At 40.4% G+C, this 19,960-nt stretch overlaps 1 protein-coding gene across 5 annotated transcripts in view; it reads left to right on the top strand.

Annotated features, from left to right (window-relative positions):
• Window positions 1–19,960, top strand: part of CAMSAP2 (calmodulin regulated spectrin associated protein family member 2) — a 118,522-nt gene that overhangs the window by 46,491 nt on the left and 52,071 nt on the right. For all 5 annotated transcript variants that reach the window (XM_060232337.1, XM_060232336.1, XM_060232335.1 and 2 more), the window contains 2 exons: window positions 11,187–11,348; window positions 11,962–12,045. In XM_060232337.1, coding sequence (XP_060088320.1) covers window positions 11,187–11,348; window positions 11,962–12,045 — 246 coding nt within the window. The remainder of the gene's footprint in view (window positions 1–11,186; window positions 11,349–11,961; window positions 12,046–19,960) is intronic.

Below are 19,960 nucleotides of genomic sequence, written 5' to 3'. Positions count from 1 at the left end.
GGGCCCCCGCTCCTCCAAAAGAATTTAAAGGGTCCCTTTAAATGCTTTTGGAGAGTGGCTGTTAAGTGGCTATTCAGGCACACACAGCCCCAGCTCTCCAAAAGCTTTTAAATACTTTTGGAGAGTAGGGCGGCATGCAACTGAATCCCAAGAAGTGGGAATTCTGCCGTGCATAATTCAAAGTGCTGTGCTTTTGGTACTACAGGAGCCTGTGCTTTAAAACTGAGGGGCAGCAAATGGAGACACCTTATGTCTGTTTGTAGCATCCTTTTGAATCTGATCTGCTCTTGTGGCCATACCTGCTGGCCCCAGGAGACTGAGCTGAGATTCCAGTGCTTCTTTCTGTACCCAGTGAGGTTGTATTGGTGCTACTTGCACAGTGCTGATCATAACTGTCCTCAGGTGCTGTTTTTAAGAGAGATGACTATCTAGAGATGCTTTTATGTGTGGACAAATGTAGGTTTGTTGACCATGATGATAAGAGAGCAGTATACATTTCTACAGCCTCCTGTGGTATCCATTCCTTTCATGATGGGGCTCATGATGTCGTGATGTTTATGCATTTTATCTTTGCAGTAACCCTGTACAGGTGAGGCCTGAAGATCTGGAACTGCAGCTGATCTCCAGGCAGCAGACCAGTTCCCCTGGAGAAAATGATTGCCTTGCAGGGCATCACATCCCGGCTAAGTTTCCCACCCCAGCCTGTACCCCGAAGTCTTCAGGAATTTCCCAACCTGGAGCTGGCAAATCTAATCCTGTGAGATGGGCTAGAGTAAAAAATAATAACTTGCCCAAGACTAGAGAAACATCCTGTGTGACCCAGTATTTAATTTCAGATTTCCCCAACCCAAGTTTTATCGCTTGTTAGCTTGTTGTGCTTAGTCGGAAGGAAATGTGTTGGCATTTTTCTAGATGCCTCTCATTTTTGTTGGAGAGCATTGTTCAGAGCACACACCCTAAACCAGGAAAAATAGATTTCCTGTGTTTTCCTGCAAGAAATGCTGCAATTTCAGTGTGTGTTCATTTTAATGCATTGAGCTCAGAATAAACCGCCCAGAATAAATCCAACCCAGTGCAAGTTCTCAATGAAAGATCATTTCCAAGTTCCTTTGTTAAACACTTAATTCCTCTCTTCATTCTCAGAGGAAGATCAATCTTCTTTTAATTTAAAAAAACCTTGATTATTGTAAACAGAGGATTAGTTTCAGAATGCTTTAAGAATGTGCAAATAGTAACTAATATCAAGGTTCAGTACCATTTACTTGTCTAGCAAGAAACAGCAGCAACTATGAATAATGTTGAAAGAACTAGTTAGTTTCCATGGTGATGGATTTCCAAGGTGAAAAGGAAGCCTGCCAATTTTAAAATTATTACTTCAGCAAACCCTTAAGTACATGGTGGAGATGTTTTTTGCAATATATTTAGAGTGCTGCAGGTAACAGCCAAAAGTGTAGTTATCTCAGTTTTTAATTAAAAAGTGCATTGTCCTTGCTGCATTCTAACACACATCATATTTATACACCTCTTTTTCAGATACCTAAATCTGCAGATGGGGGCCATACTGTCATTAAACAGATTTTCCTATGAACATGGGTGATTCCCAGGTTTGCAGAAAAATCTGAAATCTTTAAATCCCACCCCAACCCCCAAAAGCATGCCTGTGTGTGCACAGACAGTTCACTTGTCTTGAAGCAAGAGAGCTAGTCAAGTGGAGCTGTAGTCAAGAAAGCCCAGCCATGACAGTGGGCACCAGAAGTCATTGCAGCTCTGGGTGCTAGGAGTTGCTTCAGGCTCAGAGACACTTCTGTCAGTGTGGCAAGGCTCCTGGAGCCATGCCAGGCTCAGAGATGGGGAAAGATGGGATTTCCCCCCTCCCCCCAGTATATACTAATAGCCAAGTTAAACTCAATTGAGGATACTGAAATCCATTGATTTGAGCTTTGAATGGGCATGATGAGTCTTTCTACAAATGTTAAAAATGCCCAAGATTTGCAGGGAAAATGTGAAATTAAAAAAGTTTTTTAAAAACCCACAAAGATGACAAAAGGAGATGACAAAGGAGCTTTAAAAAATGGGCAACCACAGGATTCCAGGATTAGTTTCTGTGAGCAGAAGACAGTGGAGGGGGGCAGGATCCATTACAGGGATATTTTGGCCTCTGAGGGAGGACTCTTTGGGGCCAGGCTTGGGCCTGGCAGCATCCACTGACTTAATGCTACCTGACTTGCATGACTCAACTTGCCTACTGTTTAACAGCAGCCATCCCTTGAAAGCCAGTGTGGTATAGCAGTTAGAGCTTCAGGGTAGGGTATGGGAGACCCAGGTTGACTCCCCATCTTGCTGTAGAAGCTTACTGGGATTTTGGGCCAATCACATACTTTCAGCCTAACCTACCTCAGAGTTGCTGTGAGAATAAAAAGGTGGAAAGGAGTAGGATGTAAGAAGCTTTGATATCCACTGTGGAGAAAGGTAAGGAATACATGAAGTAAATAAATAATTATATGAGGATGTGGCACAGAGTGGTAAAACTGCAATACTGCAATCCAGGCTCTCTGCTCACGACCTGAGTTCGATCCCGGTGGAAGCTGGGTTCAGGTAGCTGGCTCAAGGCTGACTCAGCCTTCCATCTTTCCAAGGTTAGTAAAATGAGTACCCAGTTTGCTGTGGGAAAAGTGTAGATGACTGGGGAAGGCAATAGCAAACCACCCAGTAAAATGTCTGCTGTGAAAACATCGTAATGTGACGTCACCCTAGAGTCGGAAACAACTGGTGCTTGCACAGGGGGTTACCTTTACCTTTTTATGGGGATGGATTGGGGCCACACATATTCCACACAGATAGTTCTGCAAACTTGGGCACCACAGATTTGCAGAAATATTTGAAACCTTTAAAAAAAATACATTAATAATAATATAATAATAATAAATTTTATTTGTACCCCGCCCTCCCCTGCCGAAGCAGGCTCAGGGCGGCTAACAATACGGTGACCAATGGTGCACCAACAATAAAACAGTCACATTAGAAACATTAAATTAAACATTAATTAACCTTAAAAACCTGATTAAAACAATTAACTAAAACATATTATAACGCTATCCTTGACGCTCTTCTAGTTGATGCTGATGGCGGATTTTCTTCGTTGTCGGTATAATTCAGTTATTCATAAGCTAATTTAAAAAGGGTGGTCTTGCAGGCCCTGCGGAACTGATCAAGGAACATTGAGGATTTAAATCCCACCAAATAAAAAAAAATCTACCTCCCGCCTGGTCTTTGTCTGGTTCCACCAGGCCTGGAGTAGTGGTGGGCCAGCCAGGAGGTGGCTGTGTCAAAGCCTTGGAGCTGCAGCAGCTACAGCAGAATACCTGAGCCATGCTGAGCACCCAAGAGCCTGGAAGAAGAAGAAGACTGCAGATTTATACCCTGCCATTCTCTCTGAATCAGAGACTCAGAGCGGTTTACAATCTCCTATATCTTCTCCCCCCACAACAGACACCCTGTGAGATGGGTGGGGCTGAGAGGGCTCTCACAGCAGCTGCTCTTTCAAGGACAACCTCTGCCAGAGCTATGGCTAACCCAATGCCATGCTAGCAGGTGCATGTGGAGGAGTGGGGAATCAAACCTGGTTCTCCCAGATAAGAGTCCATACACTTAACCACTACACCAAACTGGCACCAGAACAGGCCTGGTGGCGACTGCAACAGAGTCTGGGAGCTGTGTGAGGTCTGGTGGCAGCTGCAACAAACCCAGGAGTTGTGGCAGGCCAGGCAGCAGCTGCACCAGAGCCCTGGAGCCATGGTGGGCCCAGCGAGAAAGTGGGGAGGGGAAGATTTATTTATTTTATTTATCTACATTGTATTTATATCCCGTCCATTCCATACGGACTCAAGGTGCCTAACAGCATAAAAAGATGGGATCCCCCCCATGAGTCTTGCAGACCCACACTTGTTTGTAATAATGTTGACATGTCTGTTACAGCCACAATTACAATTCATAAAATAAACAGATTGTCCCGACCCCGGGAGTCAAGGGGGGAGCATGACACTGATATAGTATTGCTTCATTTATAGCTGCAGCTTATGCTGTTTTTTCATTGTTGGGTGATGAGAATGTGAGAGTAGAGGATTATACTATGTCATTTTTCTTCTCTTTACATAACTTTGGAACAAAATAGAAATTTCCAAAAGTTTGCTGCATGTTGGAAGGCTTTGAAGAAAATTCCAGCAGTCCACAAAATCAACTGTAGCTCATCAGGAAGCTTGAAAATCGTGATGGTCTATCCCTATCTCAAATTAGGATTCTTCACATCTCCTCTGTACATCAAGTCTTTTGATTTCTCCACATCATTCTAATTAGAATAAGTGGTGAAAGCAAATAGATAGGTGTTGTGTAACAGTGGAAGGTTTAGTAGTAATAGGACAGTTCCACCACAATGTTAATATTTTTTCCTTTTTTGACTATAATTAGTTGGCAGTTCAGGCAAAAAATATGGCACTATTTTATCTCTGGTTTGAAATTACATTTACAATAAAACATTTGTCTAATTTTGGAAGGATGATGTAAAACAGACATGACTGGATGAAAAGATTTTGGAAAGAGGAGTGGGGGCAGGGTTGCCAGGTCCCTCAAAACAAGGATGGGGGGATGTTCCAGGAGTCGACAGCTTCTTTGGATGACATCCCCACATCACCTAGAAGTGACATAGGCATGTTGGTGATGTCAGGGGTGAGACTCTGGTTTTTAGGCAAAACTGTATGGTAAAATCAGCCTCAAACTATAGAACTTTGCCCAAAATCCAGACTTCCCCCTCCCACACACAAAATGTCACCAACATTCCTACATTTCTGGGTAATGTGGCCAGATCACATTTAATTCCAGCGATATTGCTGTGGGGGGGAGTGGGCAAGAGCCTGCAAAAGCCAGGGGATTCCCCAACCCCCAACTGGAGAATGGTAACTCTAAATAGGGTTAAAAAGACTTGTCTCACAAGGAGAGATTAATGAATAAATATCCTAGAAGCAGAGATCCCATACATGAATCAATCAGTTACCGTGATTTGTAGTGTTTAAGAGTTTGGTGGTCTCTAATCTGGAGAACCAGGTTTGATTCCCCATTCCTCCACATGGGTAACCTTGGGTCAGTCACAGTTTTCTTATAGCTCTCTCAGCCCCACTTACCTCACAGGGTCTGTTGTGGGAAGAGAAAGGGAAGGCGATTGTAAGCTGCTCTGCGACTCCTTCAGGTGGTGAAGAGCAGGGTATAAAAACCAACTCTTCTCAATTCACTCACCAGATGGAGGAAGAAGCATTCAGACTCAATATTTGCAGACTCATGATTTATTTGTATGAGATTGAATGTGCAATAATATAAATGTAATTTTTAAGTAGAAGAGAAAGGTTGGGTTGTTATGCATAATGTGAAAATATAGCAAAGTATGAGAATATGCAGAGGTAGAGACATTGGATCATAGTAATTGGATCATCAGTTAAGCAATGCCTAAATGTAGTATATAGCTTGTGTTGTTCTGTCAGGTTGTGAGATGGTGTACCATAGTGGCTATCAGTAAGAGCAAAGAAATCCTGCCGCAATCTTGAGTTAAGTCTTGCCTAACTATGGACTTGTGAACTGGTTTGGATCAGTAGCCCTCATCCAAAGCCTCTCCACGTGCTGCTCCGTGGGGGTAATTGAAATAGTTAGGATCAGAGTGGTAGATCACTGAGAATGTATCTATTAAAAAGAAAAGTCAATAAAGTAGCAGTATTTACTTTAGATGTTGATGCTTTCTCACATTGCTAGCAGTTCCATTTAATTCATAACAATAAATCACCATAGCTTAGTTTTGAAGTGCTTTGCAACAGCAAAAATACTGCAATAGCAAATTAGCAAAAATAATTAGCAAAAATACTGTTGCATTTTTAGCTCTAGTTTCTTCATGTTACCTGTTTTGCATGCTTTAGTGACTGTGACTTACCTGTGCTATTGCTTTTAATCATCACTGCTTCTCAAAACAGTATACAAGTTAGGTGTTCTGCTGTGTGAAATGTTTCTCAGCTGTGTCTATATCAGAGCCTCTGTTCTTACATTAATTTTAAAAGGTTCACTATGTTAGTCTGTTGTACAGTGAAGCAGAAATCAAGTAACACCTTTAAGACCCGAATTTGGATTTCCCCCTTCTTGCATATTAACAAATCTTTCATTGTTTAATTTAAAAAGCAGCCTAGCGTGTTACATATTGGCAGTGAAGGTGAGAAGAATATTAACTAGGTGATCAAAGTAACGGCAAGAATACTTTCTTTAGTTGCTATATTTTGGAAACATAGCTGGTTATGGGACCTGAGAGATTTGATTTCTTCCTTAATGCCACCACCATCCAAAAAATATTAAATGATTCAGCTAATGCTGTAAAATACATAGAGGCTCTCACCACTGAGGAAGTGAGCTGTCACTTATGTAATGTTTGTATTATCAATACTTTTCATTTTCTTGGGCTTTTGATCTTGACCCTCAAGGACAAATGATGCTTAGAAATTATCTTGTGGAAGAAGTTTCATGTGTAGACATTTCATGTGTAGGCATTCTGGGAAAAGATCAGGAGGAATTCTCTTATATTTTGATAAAAATTCTTTTGAATACTCCAAGTAAAGAACTAGTAACATTATACAATTTTGTAACTTTCTGTCAAATTGGTAGAACCATATATGCTGCTCTGTATTTTGGAGGATGGGTATGATGAAAATGTCCTAAATGATAGCTTCCTTCTTGAAGGATCTTTTTCTTACTGTAAGGCTGAAAAAGAATGAGAAAAAACCATTAGTGACCAGTGGCTGACTATTAAAGCACCTTAACAGAGGGAATTGTAACTTGGTGACCCCTAAAGGCTAATAAGAGTCATAGGCTTTTTGATTGTTGGATTTTTTCATCTCCATAGCAAGACTGGAAGCACAGCAAGTGAGACTGAAGGTAAATACTAGAGGTATCATTCAGCAAATGAGAACTTGCTGCTATGCATTTATGACCACTTTGGTAATCCATTTTACCCTACCTAATTAGGAAAATATTATCAGATTTCTAGACCTGATCAGAAATTGATGGAATGAGGTTTGATGATCAAGGTCTCATCACAAGGCTGGACAATACAAATTGTCCACTAACTTGTGGAGACATGCATACAGTGTTAAATCACCATTTGTTAAATGGTGGCATGCAATCCTGCCTTAGGCTGGCAGCATTACATATTATCCTTTACTTCTTCCAATTTTAATGGCTTTTCCCTTGGAGGAAAACATCAAACAAATCAGTGGAGGGGTAGGATACATGTTGATAGTTTGTGTTCACCTGAAGCTGAGGCCTTGCATTCAACTGGTTTGTAGCGACAAACTGAAGCAACGGGCAGGCTTTCCTTATTGTCAAGTCAAAAGAGCAAGCCTGACCTGGAAGCATTTATAGAGTCAAGTCTTACCACCTAGGCCTCTTCTAGTTTATTGCTGTTTGAGGAACTGTTTTGCTGAGTTGACTTTTTAAATTTGGTTCCTAGCTTTTAGATAAAGTTTAGTAATACACAGGCTGAATCTCTATCTGACATCCATCATGTTCCAGGTTCATGACCTGCTTTAGGAAGTAGTCTCACAGTGCTTTCCTGTTTCCTAATCTTTTTATTCCTGTAAGATTCAGACCCCATTTGGTCACACATCTCCATTATTTTGGCTGTATGTGTGCAGGAAATGTACACTCTTCTGAGAGGTTTCTGAGGACTCTTCTAAGAGCCCCCCCCCCCAGTGATTCTGACCTTTAATTAAACTAATGCCCTATAATTAGTAAATGGTAAATAGACAAATTATTTAAAATTCAGTTATTTAACTTTCTGTTTATCATGCAGGGTTTGGCTATTCAGTGTTAAAAACTAAAACTCCTCAAAATTAAGATGCAGCAGCATAGTCAAATATGTTATTTTAAAATATTTGAAATAATGCCACATTGGCATTTTACGGACTTAAGTTCACACTAACACATTTACTTTGGTCTTTCCCCATCAGTCTTCCATCTGTTCAGGTTCACATTTGAGGATTATTTTTCTGCCCCCCCCCTTTTTTTTGCGCATGCGCTGAAGCATTGCTGTGCTTGCAGCAGCCCCAAGGAGACCCCATGGACTCAGTCCTTCGATTGCACTTCAAGAAAGAAGCTCTGGGTTTCCCCTTTCCATTGGAGTGGGTTTCCTTTCCCCTTGCACATCCAAAGATATTCTGCCCCCCTTCCCTGGCCTGTTAGTATTTATGAAAATGAGCTATACCGAAAGCCCTTCCGTGGCACAAGCTCCAAGTTCAACATAAATGATGGAAATGGTTCTGAGGTTTTTTTGGCTCATGAACCGTGAGGATCAGTGAAATTAATATTATGTTTCCATGAGAATGAATTGAGCCATGTAGGCAGGCATGCCTTTTAATCTGACCCTACCCCTCCAAACCATCTGCGCTATGTATCCTCTGTCAGATTAACCAGATCTTGCCAAGAGAGACTAAAGAGTATACTTGATACTGAAATGTATTTGAAAATGGCACCCAGGAACATGCTAGAATTCGCTGTTGAATTTAAATGAAAGAATGGTAAGGTAGGTAATGATGGGCTGCTGGTGTCAAGCTTCCCAATGGGAGTGACCTTTTGTTTCAGCGCAGGTGCCCTCCAGGGTGGAAACATTTTAGTGCTGGCATGCAAATTAGAAAAAATGCTCTTTCTGGGTGAGTTTGGGCAACAGTCCTTGCGACAAAGAAAAAAAGTTGAGATTCTGAGGAAGAGGCTATCTTGTGAATTAATTTTCCAATGGGGAAAAAAGTATAGGGAAAAACTAGTTTTGGAAGGAATGGTGGAGATGAGGAAAAACTGGGACAGCGCTTGGATATTAACAAAGCTGTCTAGACACAAAAGCAAACACAGTAACATCAGGGAATGAACATGGAACATTAAGGCAGTCTGGAAAACACCATTAAAAGTTGGTTATAATTGATTCTTTGTATAAGGATAATCCAAACAATGATGTTATTGTCCTGTGGGTCCTCATTTTTTTATAGCTGAGCTCCCATTATCTTGCCCAGATGAATATTTAAAGCTCATATGACAGTGGGGATGCCAGCTCTGGGTTGGGAAATACCTGGAGATTGGGGAAAGTAGAGCCTGGGGAGGGACATCAGCAGGGTCCAGGCCCCAAAGCAGCCATTTTCTCCAAGGGACATCTGGAGATCAATTGTAATAGCGGGAGATATCCAGGTACCACCTGGAGGTTGTTAACCCTATGTGACCGGGAGTAATAATTGATGTTTGATTGTATGCTACTGCCCCTTTAAGACTGAACCATGTGGTATTCTGGGAAAATCACTTTTTTGTTATTACATTTACACTACTTTAAACAGGTCTTTTTTTGGTACAGAAGAATCTAAACTCCTAAATACCTTGAGGTAAAGAGGGGAAGTATTTACTGTAGCTCTTGAAAATAATTGTACTTCAGGTCTTAATAAGCTTCTTACCAAGCAGTTCCTTAGACCTAAATCTCTGATATGGCTTGAAGCTCCTGGAATCCACACCAAGCAGTAATTACAGGAGATTGTAGAGATTATTGAGAAGATCAAGTCAAGTCTAGCAGCAAAGATCGAATTACAGCTCTGGCTGTTATAAAATTCCATATTTAATATTTGTCTCAGCAAGTAGATCTGAAGGTTGGTAACAAAATATAAATACAAACTATATCATCACAGAGTAAAATAATATTGAAACATCTATCAGAGACCCTGGCTGGGTCCTCCTGGTTATTGCTCCTGGTTCCCAGCTTGGAACCCTTGAACAGTGTGCCAGACCTGTGGCTCCTTAAGGTTAGAGGAACACAAGAAAACAAAAGCTTGTTAAAATGTATAAAGGTTTATTAAATCATTAAAAGAGTTTATTATGCAGTACAATCTCTATAGCAGGGGTGGCCAAACTTGCTTAATGTAAGAGCCATATAGAATAAATATCAGATGTTTGAGAGCCGCACGTCGTGAATGTCAGATGTTTGAGAGCCACAAGACAGGAAGGAAGGAAGAAAATAGATGGGGAGGGAGAGGTGGAAAGAAAGCCACTTTAACTTTAAATGCCTTCTCAAAGTCAGCCAATGGGGCAGTGAGGGCTTCAAGAGCTACACAATATGTATGAAAGAGCTACATGTGGCTCCCGAGCCACAGTTTGGCTACTGCTGCTCTAGAGTTTAGCAACTGGAAAACAAGCTAACTTTTCTATCTAATACATTGAGTACCTTGGTATTAGATGGCAGATCTCTTGCAGCATAAAATCCAAGCAGATGTTGCAGTCCATCGTAATGAAGAATAATATCATGTTTGCATTAGCATAACTCTCTCTGGCCTATACCCTTGTTATAGCTTTCTACCTTATGGCATGAGGTGGTCTTTTAGGTTCTATCAGAACGCTTCTGCTCAGGAACTTTCCAGAGGATGTTGGCAACTCCTCCTAATTCCCCCCTTCCATCCAGTTATACAACTAAGCACAAGTACTAAAAATTGGGCTCAATTACTACATTCCTGCATCTGGCCTTGAAAGAAATAAGGATAGTAATTGCAGGAACACTGAAATAATGCATTTCATCTTCTGTGCAGTCCCGCATTAGGACAGTGCTTGTGCAAGCCAGCCACCGGAGGCTCTCTTACAGCTACTCTGGAATCATCTAGCTATTCCCTATGTAAGGTTTACCGCAGTAGCTTAGAGACTGAATTCTGGCAGTTATTGGTTTAGATCTTGATGCTGATATAAAATTTCTAAGTTTGGATTTTTTTGTTCCTCTGCCTAAGTCCCAGTCTTCAATTTAGGAATGAAAATCCTGTAGACTCAGGATTACTGACATCAAGTACATAAAGTGCCTTGAACTATCTAAAATGCTTTATAAATGGTCAGTATTAAGTGGTACTGTTCTCCATCAGCCCTTTCTGAAGGTAGCCATGGGATTCAGTTTAGTGTTGTTTGGTTAAAAAAAATAATTTCAGGAGTATGCCTAGGATGAGCTTTCTGTTGCAGTCAAATAAACATTGCTGAAGATAATTCTTCAGTTTGTGTGTGTCAGAGAGAGAGGGGGGGGGGGGAGAATGAGAATGAATAACAACTCAGTTGCTGTAGAAAAGTAATCTCAAAATACCTGTGACAACTTGTCTTTGTAGAGTGCCCATTTGGCCATGATTGACACCTTGATGATGGCTTACACTGTGGAAATGGTCAGTGTGGAGAAAGTGATTGCATGTGCACAGCAGTATTCGTCCTTCTTTCAAGCCACAGACCTTCCCTATGACATAGAAGATGCTGTCATGTTCTGGATAAACAAAGTAAGAACCTCTACAAATACACTCTTCATCTGATGTAGGTAATTTGTTTTCCTGAGATGTTTATGCATGTAGAAGTCAGTTGAAAACAATAAGTAGCTCATATATTCCTGCTGTCAAAGACCAATCTAATCTTAGAATGCTTCTGAAAGATGCTCAGGCTTCCAAAGGTCTATAACAGATGGATTTTCTCATAGTGGGCAACCACTGGGAATGTCCCTTCATGTCCATCTTCTGGCAAAAATGTAAAATTGTTATCATAAATATGATGCATTTAGGTGTTTGTGCTATTAGCAATGAGATATAAAGGAGGAGGCCATCTCTTAGGCATGCCTGGCCCAGGCAGTTTAGGACTCTATAGAGCCCATTTATCTTCCAGAGTTCATAACTCTATATAGGGAAACCTAGATGTAGAAACTTTAAAATAAATACTCCCCCGAATGGGTTGAGAGCTATCCTATTGTATCCTATACCTTATCTTATAAAATTTAAACATGCTGTATTGAAATCATCCATGATATATTGGGAGATAAAATTATGCTAATGTATCATATTATTCTGCACCTCAGCAAGAATATAAGATTTTTTTAAAATGGGATTTTGTTTGTCATTTTAGGTGAATGAACATTTAAAAGACATCATGGAACAGGAACAAAAACTAAAAGAGCATCACAGTGTTGAAACTCCAGGAGGTCAAAAGGTATGTTAGAAAAATCACTACTTTGACAGAAGACATTGTATACAAATGCAGTATGTTAGTCTTCATTGTAAAACTGTTGTGTAACACAGCATTAACACCATAATTTAATTATATATTCTGACTTCTTTTGCTTGCCCAGACCCCTTAATTGGTGATAAGTATTGGGCTTGATCCTTGGAATCAGACATATTGTGGATTCTCACTCTACTGAAAGCATGGATGTTTCCATATTTCCATATGTCTGGTAATGGTTTGTCTGGGTATGCCTTCCTACTGTGTAGAGTATGTAGTATTGTAGTAAAATAGAGAGCTCCATTTTGTGATTCTTTCAGCATTAGATGGCTGTCAAAAAACTGGGCACCTGCTTAATTATAAACAGGATAGGTTCTACTGAGTAGCTGTATGATTTCTTTGAGCACACAGACTTGTAGTGCATCACAAATACTCTAGATGTAACCAGCCAGTTTCACTATTGAGCTAAAAGCCAGTATGCATGGAGGATGATGAATGCCAGTAGCAGCCATGCACACTGCTGCTGCTGCTGCATCTGGAATTCGTTGCAGCCTTGAGTGTGTTTCCCACCAACAGCTGCATGGCTGTTTTTTACTTTGAAATTACTGCAGTCCATTTATACTTGCTGGTGAAACATTAGTGTTTCCTGCAGTAAATACAAAATACAGATATCATACATTCAACTTTAAATACCTGCATTTGGGGTGCAACTTCAAAATGTATGTATATTTTATCTGATGCCAAGGCTGCCTCCTGCATCCTTTAGTTCTAAGAAGCAAAATATCTTTTTGTCCATGTTTGTTTGTGTAGTAATATATTTGAAATCTCCATAAAATCAAAAAAGAGTCTGACTGTGGGAAGAGATCGGTGGGAAGTGACAGCTCCATAAAAGTTAGTCTCAAAATTGCTGCTCACCTTTCAGGTTCACCTGTTATCTAACCTGATTTCAATAATATATATTTAAATACATCATAACACAGGCAGTTACCATGTTGGTCCCAGAAAAAAAGGTGATACAAAGTAGCACCATGTTACTGTCTTGGGAGTACCAAGATATCTTTATTAATGGGCCTGGCTCATTGGCTCCAAGTGACTTATCTATAAACCTTGATTCAGTCAATTGAAGTTACCTCTGCATCCAAGACATATTTTTCACCTACTCTTATCTTGGAAAATAGATCTTTCCTTCTATATTGGACTCAAGTGTATGTTCATTTTTTAAAAAATGGCACTATCTATTCTACATTTGATAAAGGCAGCTCTTGTCTACTAAGGTTTATCATAATAAAATTGTTAGCTTTTAAGGTATTTTAGGAAGTATATATAAAATGTTGAGCAGAGGCTGGTCCACTTGAAAGGCACTGTGTTGCCATATTTTTATTTATAGTGTATATTCTGGTTAATTATCCTCTCTTATTTAGAACAGGTAAAAGAAGTGAACAGGGAAGTTGCCCCAGAATGAGTGCTAAGGGAAGTTAGATGTGCCGATTAACTGTCTCTTGAGTCCTTCAACTTCCTATCATTATCCAAGACAGTTATTGTTAATGCTTATATTGTTAATTATGACTTACAGAACGAACGTTAGGAGAACATTTAGATTTATTTGAAAACTTGGCATCAGATAAATTATACAAATATTTGGAAGTTGCACCCCAAATGCAGGTATTTAAAGTTGTATGTATGACATCTGTGCTTCATATTTACTGCAGGAAACATTAATATTCCACCAGCAGGTATAAAGTAATCAGGTTTTCTATGTGAAGTGTGGGGCTGTTCTCTGTCAGTTGAAATGCTGAAGCAATTAGTCCAAAATCTCCCAAACCGTATCTTCTCATTAACAGTTATTCTGTTGGCTCTATTCATTGTTTCTGTAGCATCCCATTTGTACTAAAGATTCCTGAAGCAATATCTTTTTACTAATTTGATCAGCAATTTTTAAATGTGTATTCTGCTGTTAGGATCAAAAATCAATCACTGTCACGATGACTTGGGTCTCCCTCTTTGCCCTGTTCTCTCCACCCCCACCCCATACATTGAATTGGTTTTCTCTGGGTATGGGAACCAAATTATTTGCATCACTGGAGACTGTAATTAACTGACTCAGAACTGGGTCAGATTAAGGAAGTCTAGTGTACTAAGGCACAACAGTTAAGAGTTCTGATGTATGATTGGCAGACCGAATAATTACTAACCTTCACTTGGAGGGTTAGTTCTTCTGTTTTTTCCCCAGACTAGAAATACCTGTATTCTGCAGAGTCCAAAAGCATATTTCTCCATTAAAACATGTTGGGACAGTTCTACTTATGGAACAGCATCCTAAGCTGTGTCTGTGTTCCCAATGTCCCCTGAAGGGATGTGTCTGCTGGCAGTATGTGCTGTTTATAGTTATTGAATAATTGTCAGAAGGCAATACATGGGGGCCTTCTGTGTCATTTGTCAGACCGTGCCCCTAATTTCAGTTGTTTCTTTCCTTGTATTCTTGCTGAAGAAATTGTTGGGAGGGGCAACTTCAATTATTCCTGCATTGGAAAATTAACAGCACACAATCCAGTGGCAGGAACTGCACTAGATTTCTTTTTAGCCCGGGGAACTGCTTAACAAGGCAAATATCCAAGCATGTGTCACAGCCTCCCAGGAAGATGCTAGAAATACCCTCTCCATTGTTTCTCTTTTCAAGAGGCCACTGACGACTTCATTGTAGGTGAACTTCATGAGTTCTGTAAACTTGTATTTTTATACAGCATTTGAAACCAAGCTTCTGTTATACACTTATGGCTATAAAGACCTTGGCTTATTATAAGTACTGGCAACCAAACTGTCATAGCATCTAACTGATTCACTGGTGTATGTTGCTAGCTCTTCCAAAGTGCCTCTTCTCTTCAGAGTTCACACATTTCATTTGGGGCCAGCACGTTAATCTCTTGTAGGAGTATGCATTCAGCTAATTCTGAGCCAGGAAATACCCCAAAAATACTTTATCAGTATTTTCTGGCTATTCTTTCAGCTGGATAGAGATCTGGCTATTTTTTGGATATCCGAAATGGCCAGGCCCTGAAACTGCAAAATATATTTGGGATTTTTTGGGGGGACCACTGGATAGTTGAAGTTAAAGAGCATTTAAAGGGATTGCAGTCCCTTTAAATGCCTTATGGATGAACTTGGTGCTTGGAGAAGTTCACTTGCAGAGTTGCAGCTTGGAGAAGGCATTTAAAAGGACCAAGATCCCTTTAACACCTTTTTCTCAAATTAAACCAATGAAGGATCAGAGCTCATAGCATTGGACCCCCTAATCCAATCTTTTTGAAACTTGAGGGTTCTTTTGGGAAGAGGCACCAGCAGTTGTGCTGCAAATTTGGTCCCTCTACTTCAAAAAACAAGGGGGACCAGAGTTCCAGATAACCCAGATCAATTCTCCATTTTACTCTATGGGGACCATTGACTGTAATGGTCCCCATAGGGTATAATGCAGCTGGGAGGCAGGGAATCAGAATTTCCTACAAATTCTGAATCTGAATACCATACCAGTAATGGATCTGGAAATATCGGAAAATACCAGTATTTTTCTGGTTCAGTATACCCAAACCCCCCAAAAGCCAATTTTTATACCTCTAATCTCTAGAGTAGACAGTTAAGTAGCAGTTTCAGCATATCAAACAAACAAATGACCAAGGAGAAGATATATATGTATGTATTACTTGGGTGGTACTATTTCTGTTTTTCCAGACAGAAGTAATTGGTGATACATGTTTATAAAATACAGCCTCTTTCATATTTCCTCCTTCATTACAGTGGCGTGGTACAGCCACTCCTATCACCAACTGTAAGAATAAAAAAACCCCAGACCAATCAGGAGGTAATTACAACACAGGAGTAAGACAGAAACAGAATTGCTGACCTGAACATTAATGCATAAGTTAAGTAGGCTGAAATGGGAGCTTATGGGTGAATGCTAATTTCAATGGGCACAGGTTTGCCAGACGGTAACCAATTTTTTCCTGCTCTTTTGTTGTCTTCATTTTTAAATCTGTAGCTCATAACCTAACTCTTTTCTCTTGATACATTTTAGCACCAGTCAGCACATTATTTCTATTAGCGTATGGAACTCTAATAAATCAAGGGCCTGTTACTTCCGCTGCCAGCTTTTTTATTGTCAGGCTGCAATTTCCTGCTGTAATGTGGGTTTCTTTAGCATCTACCTTAGTTGGAAATTTAGAACAGTGCACAATTTCATACTTCATTACTGGTTCATTTTGAGATTCCAGTTTACCCAAAATACAGGTCTTTAAAGTATATAACACTTTAAAAGCAGAAAGAAACAAATATCACAGGATTAGGTATATTTTACTTATGTTTACGAGGAGATGGGTTGAAGAGCTAAGCCGGCATCTGAGAGAAAAAGTGTTCAGAAGTATTGATTATTAATTCACTAATGCTTTATTAGATTGGACATTACTAGCATTACCTTAATTTCTGTTATGTTAAATCTGAACTTTAATGTTCTGTATCCTGGCTTCACTTCATTTTCATTTTTAGTAACTAAGGGTTCAATCCATTCAGCTTTTTCATTCACCTCCCAATTTTCCTTCTTATTATAAATCCCAACCCACATGGCTTTTTGTCCACGCGGTTCCCATGATCCCCAACATAAACTTTTTGGAGATGGTCAAAAGGAACCTCTGCTTCCTTTTTCAGTGGTTGGATCCAACCCAACATTTTATTGTAAACTGAGAAATGCTGCTATCCTGTTCATGACATTATTTTAAAGTGTACTTAATTATAAGCAAGCAAAATTTAAACCAGAAGTACTGTTCAGTGTAATTTACTACCAGTATGCCTACATAAATTATCCTTTAATAGCGTGTTTAGTGTAATCTTCATCTAAATTGTTCTCATTATGTGAATTCCTGATGAATTCCTTCATGGCTGAGCCTGAGCTGAAAACTGTCTTGGCTCCCATCTGGTCTCTGTTGAGTTTACCAGGTAGTCTTAAGCAAATCACGCTCTCTGAGGCTGCCTTCTACAATATGGAAATAATAATACTGGATTATGTTACAAGAGTGTTGTAAAGAGGACAATAAGGTATATGTGAAGTGCTTTGTATACATTGCAAGTCCTCCATTTTGTTGTTGTTCAGTCACACAGTCGAATCCAACTCTTTGCGACCCCATGAACAAAGTCACGCCAGGCCCTCCTGTCTTCCACCATCCTCCGAAGTCTGCTCAAATTTGTGTTAGTTGCATCAGCAATGCTGTCCAGCCATCTCATCTTTTGCCATCCCCTTCTTCTTTTGCCTTCTGTCTTTCCCAGCATCAGGGTCTTTTCCAGTGCACTCAGTGCTCCCTTCTCATTTGGTGGCCAAAGTATTTGAGCTTCAGCTTCAGCGTCCGACCTTGATGTCAGGTTTAATTTCCCTTAGGACTGACTGATTTGATCTTCTTGCAGTCCAAGGGACTCTCAAGAGTCTTCTCCAGCATCACGGCTCAAAAGCATCTATTCTTCTGCACTTGGACTTCCTTATGGTCCAGCTCTCACAGCCATACATTACTACTGGGGATACCATCGCTTTGACTATATAGACTTTTGTTGTTAGCGTGATGTCTCTAGCTGTCCTCCCAAGGAGCAAACGTCTTTTAATTTCATGGCTACAGTCACCATCTGCAGTGAACTTGGATCTGGGAAATGTGAAGTCTGTCACGACTTCCATGCCTTCCCCTTCTATTTGCCAAGGTGTGATGGGGCCGGATGCCATTATCTTAGTTTTTTTGATGTTGAGTTTCAAGCCTACTTTTGTGCTGTCCTCTTTCACCCTCAACAAGAGGTTCTTTAGGTCCTCCTCACTTTCTGCCATTAGAGTGGTGTCATCTGCATATCTGAGATTGTTGATGTTTTCCCCGGCAATCTTAATTCCTGTTTGTGCTTCATCCAGGCCAGCATTCCACACAATGTACTCTGCATATAAATTAAATAAGCAGGGTGACAATATACATCCTTGGTGAACCCCCTTTCCTATTCTAAACCAATCAGTTGCTCCCTATCCCGTTCTGACAGTTGATTCTTGACCCTTATATAGGTTTCTCAGGAGACATGTGAGGTGGTCTGGTACTCCCATCTCTTTAAGGACTTGCCACAGTTTGTTGTGATCCACACAATCAAAGGCTTTAGTATAGTCAATGAAGCAGAAATAGACATTTTTCTGATACTCCCATGCTTTCTCCATAATCCAGCAAATGTTGGCAGTTTGATCTCTAGTTCCTCTACCTCTCCAAAACCCAGCTTGAACTTCTGGTAGTTCCTGATCTGCATCTTGCTGAAGTCTAGCTTGTAGGATCTTTAACATGACCTTGCTGGCATGTGAAATGAGTGCAATGGTGCAATAGTTTGAACATTCCTTGGCATTACCCTTCTTTGGGATTGGAATATAAACTGATATTTTCCAATCCTGTGGCCACTGTTGCATTTTCCAAATTTGCTTACATAATGTGTGCATCACTTTAACAGCATCGTCTTTTAGGACTTTCAATAGCTCAACTGGGATACTGTCATCTCCACTCGCTTTGTTGTTAGTAATGCTTTCTAAGGCCTATTTGACATCACACTCCAGAGTGTCTGGTTCGAGGCCAGTGATTTCACCATTATGGTTGTCCATGGCATTGAGATCCTTCTTGTATAATTCTTCTGTGTATTCTTGCCACCTCTTCCTAATCTCTTCTGCTTCTGTTAGGTCCCTACCGTTTTTGTCCTTATCATGGCCATCTTTGCACAAAACGTTTCCCTTGAGATCTCTTTCCTTCCAATTCTATTATTTTCCTCTATTGCTTTGCATTGTTCCTTCAGGAAGGCCTCCTTATCTTTCCTTGCTCTTCTCTGAAAATCTTTCTTTTTCACCTTTGCCTTTTGTTTTCCTTCTTTCCTCAGCTATTTGTAAAGCCTCATCAGACAGCTGCTTTGCTTTCTTGCATTTCTTTTTCTTTGGTATGGTGATGATTGCTGCCTTCTGTACAATGCCACAAACCTCCATTCATAGTTCTTCAGGCACTCTGTCTGTCAACTCTAGTTCCTTAAACCTATTCTTCACGTCCACTGTATATTCATAAGGGATGTGATCAAAGTCAAACCTGGATGCCCTAATGGTTTCCCCAGTTTTCTTCAGTTTAAGCCTGAATTTTTCAATGAGTAGCTCATGACTGAGCCACAGTCAGCTCCAGGTCTTGTTTTTGCTGACTGTAAGGAACTTCTCCATCTTTGTCTGCAGAGTATGGTATCAATCTGATTTCTGTGTTGCCGATCAGGTGATGTCCATGTGTAGAGTCGCCTTTTAGGTTGTTGGAAGAGGGTGTTTGCTATGACCAGCTTGTTCTCTTGACAAAACTCTATTAGCCTTTGCCCGGCTTCATTTTTTTCTCTAAGGCCAAACTTGTCAGTTGTTACCTTTCGACTTCCTACTTTGGCATTCTAGTCCCCTATGATGAGGAGGACATTTTTTTGGTGTTAATTCTAGAAGGTGTTGTAGATCTTCATAGAACTGGTCCACTTCAGCCTCTTCTGCATCAGTGGTTGGGGCATAGACTTGGATTATTGTGATATTGAATGGTTTGCCTTGGATACAGGTCCGAAATCATTCTGTCTCATGCAGCCATTTAATGTTGGCTCACAGCTTAGTAGCCAGCCAGATCCAACTTCAGACAGTACATGTTCCCAGCCAGCTCAAAACAGTGTGGATACTAGGATGTAAAAAATGCTCAAGTGCTTTTTCTACAACCCTCAAATAACAGGTTGCCAGAGTATAGTAATCTAGTCCAAGGTTTCCTTCCCCCGGTGGCCCGGTTATTTTTATACTTCTCCTCAGGGCTGGTGCATGGGAGTTGGCAAACTAGGCGACAGCTCCCACAGGGGCACCTCCCTC

Source organism: Heteronotia binoei, chromosome 2 (genome assembly GCF_032191835.1).
Source record: "Heteronotia binoei isolate CCM8104 ecotype False Entrance Well chromosome 2, APGP_CSIRO_Hbin_v1, whole genome shotgun sequence".
Classification (NCBI taxonomy): Eukaryota; Metazoa; Chordata; class Lepidosauria; order Squamata; family Gekkonidae; genus Heteronotia; species Heteronotia binoei.
Note: the sequence above shows the minus strand (reverse complement) of the source record. Positions and strands in the feature narration are given on the sequence as shown.